This window comes from Epargyreus clarus, unplaced genomic scaffold (assembly GCF_041222505.1).
Source record: "Epargyreus clarus isolate Ecla_fem2 unplaced genomic scaffold, WU_Ecla_fem_2.2 ptg000027l, whole genome shotgun sequence".
NCBI lineage: Eukaryota > Metazoa > Arthropoda > Insecta > Lepidoptera > Hesperiidae > Epargyreus > Epargyreus clarus.
This window is the reverse complement of record NW_027332234.1, coordinates 1,272,857-1,284,262: the sequence shown is the minus strand read 5'-3', so window position 1 is coordinate 1,284,262 and position 11,406 is coordinate 1,272,857. Positions and strand designations below refer to the sequence as shown.

The following is an 11,406-nucleotide window of genomic DNA, read 5'->3' as shown; positions in this document are numbered from 1 at the left end:
TGTCCTCGTAACCAGATGACGGGAACTCATCGGCTTTATGTAGACTAGTAACAAAGCTACAATTTAAAAATATAACCAATCCCAGAACTCACACTAAAGTGCCAGCAGAGCATACTAGAATAGCAAAAATCGGATGGATTTTCGACAAATATTTTTTTTCAATCATGTCCACGTGACCAGATAGCGGGAACTCATCGGTTTTATGTAGACTAGTAACAAAGCTACAATTAAAAAATATAACCAATCCCAGAACTCACACTGAAGTGCCAGCAGAGCATACTAGAATAACAAAAATCGGATGGATTTTCGACAAATATTTTTTTTTCAATCATGTCCACGTAACCAGATGGCGGGAACTCATCGGTTTTATATAAATTAGTAACATATCTACAATTTAAAAATATAACCAATCCCAGAACTCACACTAAAGTGCCAGCAGAGCATACTAGAATAACAAAAATCGGATGGATTTTCGACAAATATATTTTTACAATCATGTCCACGTAACCAGATAGCGGGAACTCATCGGTTTTATATAAATTAGTAACATAGCTACAATTTAAAAATATAACTAATCCCAGAACTCACACTAAAGTGCCAGCAGAGCATGCTAGAATAACAAAAATCGGATGGATTTTCGAAAAATATTTTATTTAAATTATTTACACGTAACCAGATGACGGGAACTCATCGGCTTTATGTAGACTAAAAACATAGCTACAATTTAAAAATATCACCAATCCCAGAACTCACACTAAAGTGCCAGCAGAGCATACTAGAATAGCAAAAATCGGATAGATTTTCGACAAATATTTTTTTTTTCAATCATGTCCACGTAACCAGATGGCGGGAACTCATCGGTTTTATGTAGACTAGTAACATAGCTACAATTTAAAAATATAATCAATCCCAGAACTCACACTAAAGTGCCAGCAGAGCATGCTAGAATAGCCAAAATCGGATGGATTATCGCCAAATATTTTTTTTTCAATCATGTCCACGTAACCAGATGGCAAGAACTCATCGGTTTTATATAGACTAGTAACAAAGCTACAATTTAAAAATACAACCAATCCCAGAACTCGCACTAAAGTGCCAGCAGAGCATGCTAGAATAACAAAAATCAGATGGATTTTCGACAAATATTTTTTTTCAATCATGTCCACGTAACCAGATGGCAAGAACTCATCAGTTTTATGTAGACTAGAAACATAGCTACAATTTAAAAATACAACTAATCCCAGAACTCACACTAAAGTGCCAGCAGAGCATGCTAGAATAACAAAAATCGGATGGATTTTCGACAAATATTTTATTTATATTATTTACACGTAACCAGATGACGGGAACTCATCGGTTTTATATAGACTAGTAACATAGCTACAATGTAAAAAAATAACCAATCCCAGAACTCACACTAAAGTGCCAGCAGAGCATACTAGAATAACAAAAAATGGATGGATTTTCGACAAATATTTTTTTTTTAATTATGTCCACGTAACCAGATACAATTATTGTTGGCTACTGGCAACAATTATTCGTTGAAAATCCATCCTATTTTTGCTATTCTAGTATGCTCCGCCGGCACTTTAGTGTGAGTTCTGTGATATGTTATATTTTTAAATTGTAGCTATGTTACTAGTGTATACAAAACCGATGAGTTCCCGTCATCTGGTTACGTGGAAATAATTTAATAAAATATTTGTTGAAACTCCATCCGATTTTTGCCATTCTAGTATGTTCTCCTGGCACTTTAGTGTAAGTTCTGGGATTGGTTATGTTTAAAAATTGTAGTTATATTACTACTCTATACAAAACCGATGAGTTCCTTCATCTGGTTACGTGAACATGATTGAAAAAAAATATTTGTCGAAATTCCATCCAATTTTCTTTATTCTAGTATGCTCTGCTGGCACTTTAGTGAGAGTTCTGGGATTGGTTATATTTTTAGTTTGTAGCTTTGTTGCTAGTGTATATAAAACCGATGAGTTCCCGTCATCTGGTTACGTGGAAATAATTTAAATAAAATATTTGTTGAAACTCCATCCGATTTTTGTTATTCTAGTATGCTCTGCTTGCACTTTAGTGTGAGTTCTGGGATCGGTTATATTTTTAAATTGTAGCTATGTTACTAGTCTATATAAAACCGATGAGTTCCCGCTATTTGGTTACGTGGACATGATTTTAAAAATATATTTGTCGAAAATCCATCCAATTTTTGTTATTCTAGTATGCTCTGCTGGCACTTTAGCGTGAGTTCTGGGATTGGTTGTATTTTTAAATTGTAGCTATGTTACTCATCTATATAAAACCGATGAGTTCCCGCTATCTGGTCACGTGGACATGATTGTAAAAATATATTTGTCGAAAATCCATCTGATTTTTGTTATTCTAGTATGCTCTGCTGGCACTTCAGTGAGAGTTCTGGGATTGGTTATATTTTTAAATTGTAGCTATGTTACTAGTCTATATAAAACCGATGAGTTCCTGCCATCTGGGTACGTGGACATGATTGAAAAAAAATATTTGTCGAAAATCCATCCGATTTTTGTTATTCTAGTATGCTCTGCTGGCACTTTAGTGTGAGTTCTGGGATTGGTTATATATTTAAATTGTAGCTATGTTACTAGTCTACATTAAACCGATGAGTTTCCGCCATCTGGTTACGTGGACATGATTGAAAAAAAATATTTGTCGAAAATCCATCCGATTTTTGCTATTCTAGTATGCTCTGCTGGCACTTTAGTGTGAGTTCTGGGATTGGTTATATTTTTTAATTGTAGCTTTGTTACTAGTCTACATAAAACCGATGAGTTCCCGCTATCTGGTCACGTGGACATGATTGTAATAATATATTTGTCGAAAATCCATCCGATTTTGGCTATTCTGGTATGCTCTGCTGGCACTTTAGTGTGAGTTCTGGGATTAGTTATATTTTTAAATTGTAGCTATGTTTTTAGTCTACATAACACCGATGAGTTCCCGTCATCTGGTTACGTGTAAATAATTTAAATAAAATATTTGTGGAAAATCCATCCGATTTTTATTATTCTAGCATGCTCTGCTGGCATTTTAGTGAGAGTTCTGGGATTGGTTATATTTTTAAATTGTAGCTTTGTTACTAGTCTATATAAAACCGATGAGTTCCCGCCATCTGGTTACGTGGACATGATTGAAAAAAAATATTTGTCGAAAATCCATCCAATTTTTGTTATTCTAGTATGCTCTGCTGGCACTTTAGTGTGAGTTCTGGGATTGGTTATATTTTTAAATTGTAGCTATGTTACTAGTCTACATAAAACCGATGAGTTCCCACCATCTGGTTACGTGGAAATGATTGAAAAAAAATATTTGTCGAAAATCCATCTGATTTTTGCTATTCTAGCATGCTCTGCTGGCACTTTAGTGTGAGTTCTGGGATTAGTTATATTTTTAAATATTAGCTATGTTACTAGTCTACATAAAACCAATGAGTTCCCGCCATCTGGTTACGTGGACACGATTGAAAAAAAATATTTGTCGAAAATCCATCTGATTTTTGTTATTCTAGCATGCTCTGCTGGCACTTTAGTGTGAGTTCTGGGATTGGTTATATATTTAAATTGTAGCTATGTTACTAGTCTACATTAAACCGATGAGTTTCCGCCATCTGGTTACGTGGACATGATTGAAAAAAAATATTTGTCGAAAATCCATCCGATTTTTGCTATTCTAGTATGCTCTGCTGGCACTTTAGTGTGAGTTCTGGGATTGGTTATATTTTTTAATTGTAGCTTTGTTACTAGTCTACATAAAACCGATGAGTTCCCGCTATCTGGTCACGTGGACATGATTGTAAAAATATATTTGTCGAAAATCCATCTGATTTTTGTTATTCTAGTATGCTCTGCTGGCACTTCAGTGTGAGTTCTGGGATTGGTTATATTTTTTAATTGTAGCTTTGTTACTAGTCTACATAAAACCGATGAGTTCCCGCTATCTGGTCACGTGGACATGATTGAAAAAAAATATTTGTCGAAAATCCATCCGATTTTTGCTATTCTAGTATGCTCTGCTGGCACTTTAGTGTGAGTTCTGGGATTGGTTATATTTTTAAATTGTAGCTTTCTTACTAGTCTACATAAAAACGATGAGTTCCCACCATCTGGTTACGTGGACATGATTGAAAAAAAATATTTGTCGAAAATCCATCCGATTTTTGCTATTCTAGTATGCTCTGCTGGCACTTTAGTGTGAGTTCTGGGATTGGTTATATTTTTTTATTGTAGCTTTGTTACTAGTCTACATAAAACCGATAAGTTCCCGCTATCTGGTCACGTGGACATGATTGTAAAAATATATTTGTCGAAAATCCATCTGATTTTTGTTATTCTAGTATGCTCTGCTGGCACTTCAGTGAGAGTTCTGGGATTGGTTATATTTTTAAATTGTAGCTATGTTACTAGTCTATATAAAACCGATGAGTTCCTGCCATCTGGGTACGTGGACATGATTGAAAAAAAATATTTGTCGAAAATCCATCCGATTTTTGTTATTCTAGTATGCTCTGCTGGCACTTTAGTGTAAGTTCTGGGATTGGTTATATTTTTATATTTTAGCTATGTTACTAGTCTACATAAAACCGATAAGTTCCCGCCATCTGGTTACGTAGACATGATTGAAAAAAGTATTTGTCGAAAATCCATCCGATTTTTGCTATTCTAGTATGCTCTGCTGGCACTTTAGTGTGAGTTCTGGGATTGGTTATATATTTAAATTGTAGCTATATTACTAGTCTACATTAAACCGATGAGTTTCCGCCATCTGGTTACGTGGACATGATTGAAAAAAAATATTTGTCGAAAATCCATCCGATTTTTGCTATTCTAGTATGCTCTGCTGGCACTTTAGTGTGAGTTCTGGGATTGGTTATATTTTTTAATTGTAGCTATGTTACTAGTCTACATAAAACCGATAAGTTCCCGCCATCTGGTTACGTAGACATGATTGAAAAAAATATTTGTCGAAAATCCATCCGATTTTTGTTATTCTAGTATGCTCTGCTGGCACTTTAGTGTAAGTTCTGGGATTGGTTATATTTTTATATTTTAGCTATGTTACTAGTCTACATAAAACCGATAAGTTCCCGCCATCTGGTTACGTAGACATGATTGAAAAAAAATATTTGTCGAAAATCCATCTGATTTTTGCTATTCTAGCATGCTCTGCTGGCACTTTAGTGTGAGTTCTGGGATTGGTTATATTTTTAAATTGTAGCTTTGTTACTAGTCTACATAAAACCGATGAGTTCCCGCCATCTGGTTACGTGGACATGATTGAAAAAAAATATTTGTCGAAAATCCATCCGATTTTTTCTATTCTAGTATGCTCTGCTGGCACTTTAGTGTGAGTTCTGGGATTAGTTATATTTTTAAATTGTAGCTATGTTACTAGTCTACATAAAACCGATGAGTTCCCGCCATCTGGTTACGTGGACATGATTGAAAAAAAATATTTGTCGAAAATCCATCTGATTTTTGTTTTTCTATCATGCTCTGCTGGCATCTTAGTGTGAGTTCTGGGATTGGTTATATTTTTAAATTGTAGCTTTGTTACTAGTCTACAAAAAACTGATGAGTTCCCGCCATCTGGTTACGTGGACATGATTGAAAAAAAATATTTGTCGAAAATCCATCTGATTTTTGTTATTCTAGTATGCTCTGCTGGCACTTTAGTGAGAGTTCTGGGATTGGTTATATTTTTAAATTGTAGCTATGTTACTAGTCTATATAAAACCGATGAGATTTCGCTATCTGGTTACGTGGAAATAATTAAAAAAAAAATATTTGTCGAAACTCCATCGGATTTTTGTTATTCTAGTATGCTCTGCTGGCACTTTAGTGTGAGTTCTGGGATTGGTTATATTTTTTTATTGTAGCCATAACGTAACCATTACTAGCCTATGTAAAACCGCTGAGTTCCTTCCCCCTGGTTACGTGAAAATAATATTAAAAAAAGTTTTGTCGAAAATCTTTCCGATTTGTACTATTCTAGTATGCTGTGCTGGCACTTTAGTGTGAGTTCCTGGGTCAGTTATTGTACAAATGTATCGTTTTATTGCTAGGCTTTGCAAAATCGACGAGTTTCCACTTTTAAATAACCTTTTTGCAGATTTTTTTTTGGTTAAATTTTTGTCAATTTATTTTATCAATAAATTATTTTTTAAGTTTATTTCGCGAGAACTATCACTGAAAACTATTAGGAACTCCAGGTATTAGCTAATTACACTAATCAATAGCTTTTTTTTCAATTTTGTAGAAAATGCTCTGCTGTGTGAAGTTAGCAGAGCATTATTTCATTCTGCTTTATCTCCGTGAAATCGCCAGAACTATTCCTGAAAACTATCAGGAACTATAGAACTCATGTGCATGCGAATAGAACTCTCATTTTTTAGTGCTCTGCTGGCAAATGCTGTGCTAGTTTCACGGACACCACATTTTCAGCGTAACAGTTTCTGACTATTAAAATTGGTATATTTTCTTATCTAACTTTGATAGGCTAAATTGGATAATATTAATTTATTAATAACAAGCATAACACGTATTATCTATAACACAGATTTCGTAATTTCAATGCGCATAAGTATGACATTACAAATAGTAGATCCTCTGTAAATTAAGTTAGATAAAACTATAGGTTTGCTCCTTTTTTCTCGATAAATAAAATAAACGCTATTTGTTTTCTGAAAATCAAAGTTTCAGAACATAATGTCAACTTTATAATGCTATATGCCCTATGTCAGTAGGATAATATATCTATGGTTATGGCAATAATGTTATAAATTCAAATTGTCAGTGTCAAGATGTCAAGTAAAGTCCAGTCAAATCGTCGTCCATAACTTTGCTACTTACTAAATGTTATTGTTTTATATAAAAAAAAATAGATAAATAACAATGAATTTAAAAAGAAATACACATCTGTTTGATTTATACTGGGAAGATATATTAGTTGCTAAAATCATGCCGTATTTGACCATTCGAGAATGTTTGAATATGCGTTGTGTTTCAAGGACTTGTCTCCAGATCATAAATATGTATTTTTCAAAACTGAAATCATTGAAACTTATGAATAAAGGGTTTTCTCCGCACACGTTCAACGTAAGTACTCATAAATGCTCGCATTAAACTGATACATTATTTACAAGGAGGAATGTTTCCAGGTTTTCGTGATGACTTGCCGACGGCTGACTTTGTTGAATTTGAATCGATGTTCCTCAGTGAGAGACGCCGAGCTGATACCCATGCTGCTGCGCAACCCTGGCCTCGTGAGCTTGAACCTCAGCCAGTGCAAAAACTTGTCTGCGAAATGTCTACAACCTGTTATTTTATATTGTAATAATTTACGAACTTTAAAACTAGCGAAATGCTCGTGGTTAACAACGGGAGCGATGGAGGCTCTGGCGCTACATCAGAGTAATCTAGAAGATGTGGACTTATCATACTGTATATCTATATCAGAGAGTTGTATACTAGTCTTTATAAAGAAATTCAGGTCCATCAAAACCTTGAGTCTAGAAGGCAACAGGCAGGTGACGGACAAGTGCCTGTACACCATGTCCAAGTACAGCACTTCACTGAAGTTCCTCAACTTGGGTGGATGTGGCGAGATAACTGACAAAGGAGTAAGGTATGTTTGTGTACATAATATCAGAATTATTTCGTACTTACTTGTACTAAATTAAATTTTAAGCATTAGAATTTCTAGCTTTTTAATGAACTATGTACTTCTATGGCTATACCAATCTACCATATAAAGAGCTCTACTTTAATCTCTAGCCAGCAAGGTATGTAAATAAATGATTTACACAACTTCTAAAATCAGAATTATTAACACTATGTAGAAGATATTTAATTTTCTATACTGTTTCACTATTCAGTTTATTTTTCCCTTACTTTTCCTCATTCTCAGGTCTTTGGGATTACACTGTTTAAAGTTAGAGGGGCTGTTGGTGCGAGGGTGTACGAAGGTGACTGAAAACAGCTTGCAGCTGATGAGATCCAAAGTTCATTTGGACCGGAGGCCAACTGCACCTGTGCCATTGCCTGTTTTTGTGCAAATTTAAGTATAACTTTAAAATGGTTGTGTTGCAATAACATAATTTAGGGTGTTTTATATTGTTGTACCTCATTAGTTGTACATTTACCATGAATACAAGATAATTACAGCAAATATGCTTGAGGTAATAGTATACTAAGCATATATCTAAACTTTGATTCTGTATATTTTCTTACAGGAAAAAGTTCAGTAAAATTCCATTGGATTGTAGCAAAAATATAAGGTTTAAGTATTTGTATAGTGTAGTTTATAAGGTGTTATTGCTAAGGCTGTGCCAAAGTATTACCTAGGCTGTTTTATTATAATTTATTTTATACCCTATAAAATTGTAAGGAAATTTAGTGCCAGATTAATTTTATAGTGGAGCTCTTATAGGAAAACTATAATATAAACGTGGGTTTATTTCTATAAGTATAATGTAAATGAGTCCTTAGGTTACTCAAGATACTCCAATTTTTAAAGATAAAAGTTTCTTTATGCCAAAGACATTTGACAATATAGTAATAGTTGGCCAGAAATAGGGTGGAATAAATTTCATCATTATGACCATATTAAAGCAAAATAGGAGCTGGTGTCATTAATCTAACATATTCATTATAAGTCAGTATCATTAATTTTCTTGAATTTTTGGGCTCGGCACAAGAAAAAAGATAACAATAGCCTCGCAGAACATTATGTTGAAACAAAAAACATTATCAAATTATATTCAAATTAGAACTTAACAACAGATTTACATTATTTTGCAAAGCATTTAGTATCATGTTACAATGAAATCTGAGATTATGCTTGTTTATGCAATTGTCATAATTAGATGTTTGAGTTGCTTATTCTCTCTTTATTACTGTACAAAGTATTGGTCTAAGATCCGAAGCTAAATCGAACTGGACCGAGCTGATAATAGAATGAAACTCATTTTATAATGAAATTAGTACATTGGGTAATACATTTAAAAATGGGTTTGCTAAAAAAATCCTGGACAGGATAATTTTAATTATTTTTTGAAAAATTAAAATTTAATTGAAAATAAATTTTATTGAAAATTAAATTTTGCAACAATAAGATAATAAGAAAATTATATTCTGAGTGAATGTTAAAAACATACAGAATGTGCAGGCTTTGGGTTGCCTATTATTTACGTGGACGAACTACTGGGTTGTCAGGTATAAACAGGTATTTCGCTGGCAACTACTTTCACTCATGATGATAATAGATAAAATTTTATATCAGTAGAAGCGCTGTTTTATTGTGAACACGTTGATATAGGGTTGTCTGCAAAATGAAAATTAATTTTTCAAAAAAAAAAAAAAAAATATCCTGTCCAGGATTTTTTTAGCAAACCCATTTTTAATGTATTACCCAATGTACTAATTTCGTTATAAAATGAGTTTCATTCTATTATCAGCTCGGTCCAGTTCGACTTAGCTTCGGATCTTCTACTATATAATCAGCATAATTTGGTAAGCTTCAATGTTTTTCTTTTAGGAATCATTTATCCATCATTTTATGAACCAAAAAATTTATAGTCATTATTTAATTGGATACAAAATATGTATTATTTATTTATTATTCAGTAAAATATATTACGGCAATGCAAATTAGGTAAGCCATAACCACTACATGATATTGATACTTATTGAGCCTACTGTCCCACTGCGATTTATAATATGATATGCCTATCATATAGGATACTGGTACTTACTCGTTGCTTAAAAGAATTACGTTAAATAGACGAATTATAATTAATTGTTAATGTCTTTCATTTCTCTCTATTTATATATTAAACCATCACAATGGCCTAGGCAGGCGTGACATGAACTTGCCAAATTTACTTATTTCATCAAAACACCAACAAATAGTTGAAGCATCTGATTTCCTAATAATATAGGAGTAACATACGAGCATGCAGTTCACCTGATAGTAAGAGGCTACTGTCGCCCATTGACATCTGTAATCAACCCCATATAAGCTGCTGAAGTTAGAAATATTGCTGCCTGAAGTCAGCCACAGGTGCACCACCACCGCTGTATACTGAGCTGGAATGTCTCTTCAAACCACAATAAGGCAGTGCTTAACACTGCTGTTATGAGGAAGAATAGGCAGGGCCGGATTTAAGGGAAGGCAGCCCCGGGGCCCCCACAATAGAGACATCGGTTTTTTTTTTTAATTCAGACTAGTAAACACTAGTAAAAAAAAATTATCTTTTCCTTTGATATTTTTTTTCGCTGTTTTACCTTTATCTACAGTACTTTGTACAAACATCAATGCTAGAAGAATCTTCCTGCGTTTCACAATAAAATATTTATTAAAAAACTCAACTGAAAATATTTTTCATTTTATTCGGAAAATAATTTGGGGCGAGGGGGCCTCCACTCCTTTGTTGCTCCAAGGCCTCTAGACCTCTATATCCGGCCCTGAGAATAGGTAATGTCTGATTAATCTGAATATCCGTTATCCATTCATCACTTTCAAATCCAACCATCCATATTGGCAAGCTATTAACCAAAAATAAAACCCAAATTTTTTCACAAAATTATATTTTGTGTGATAACACCTGCTACATGTTTCTTATGTTAATATATTTACAATATTTTATATACTACACATTAGTAACAAATAACATTCATAACCTTAGAGGAGCAGATCTTACAAATAATTTACTGTTCCAACGAGTTGGGGCGGCGCCGCCGCTCGTCACGTCAACCTGATCCTTACATGTAGCTGGAGGCCATAACTAAACGAAGTTACTTAAAAATAGTCAATTTTCTCGCGAATTAAGTGTTAATAACATTTGGCAATAAATTAACTAGGATAACACGAAAATATTCCTTAAGCATGTAGCATAAAAAAAAATTGTAATGTAAAACTCTATACTAGCATAAAAAAAACTATAATAAAAACCGTCCTTTAGGCCTGTCACTGTCCACCGGGCAAAACTCCCACGGTCGGACAATACTTACCATTTCCTCCTAATACACTATCACATTGATAAAAATCAAAAATCGTTATATCATACAAATATACTAAAATTACGAACTCTATGTATACAGCCTTGTGTTAAGTAAAAGCGGTACATTTACAATATCTTACATAGAAATTATTGATACGGGACGAGAAAGAGGCACTTCCAAGAACAGATTAGAGAACTAATTGTTAAATAATAATTACAAACGCAGACTGTACAGACAATAATGTATTTTACATCACGTATGTGAACAAACAAAACAGGATATACATACAAAATACGATTCTCAAACGATTTTTACATCAAAAGTACATTTTGCGTTTCAAAAATGATTGCACATCACATCAGAC

General features: G+C 33.6%; 1 protein-coding gene across 1 annotated transcript; it reads left to right on the top strand.

Moving 5' to 3' along the window:
• The first annotated feature begins 6,828 nt into the window (after nt 1–6,828).
• jet (F-box and leucine rich repeat protein jetlag) lies at nt 6,829–8,942 on the top strand. The gene is made up of 3 exons (XM_073088675.1): nt 6,829–7,136; nt 7,199–7,665; nt 7,948–8,942. The coding sequence occupies exons 1-3, from the start codon at nt 6,933–6,935 to the stop codon at nt 8,099–8,101; spliced, it is 825 nt and encodes a 274-aa protein (XP_072944776.1). The 5' UTR covers nt 6,829–6,932; the 3' UTR covers nt 8,102–8,942.
• The last annotated feature ends 2,464 nt before the right edge of the window (nt 8,943–11,406 follow it).

What these genes read in the sequence shown, in the direction of transcription:
- jet (XM_073088675.1), top strand. Translation starts at nt 6,933, where the DNA reads ATGAATTTAAAAAGAAATACACATCTGTTTGATTTATACTGGGAAGAT. An exon ending in TTTCTCCGCACACGTTCAAC is followed by an intron (nt 7,137 to 7,198) that starts GTAAGTACTCAT and finishes GAATGTTTCCAG; the next exon opens with GTTTTCGTGATGACTTGCCG. An exon ending in ATAACTGACAAAGGAGTAAG is followed by an intron (nt 7,666 to 7,947) that starts GTATGTTTGTGT and finishes CCTCATTCTCAG; the next exon opens with GTCTTTGGGATTACACTGTT.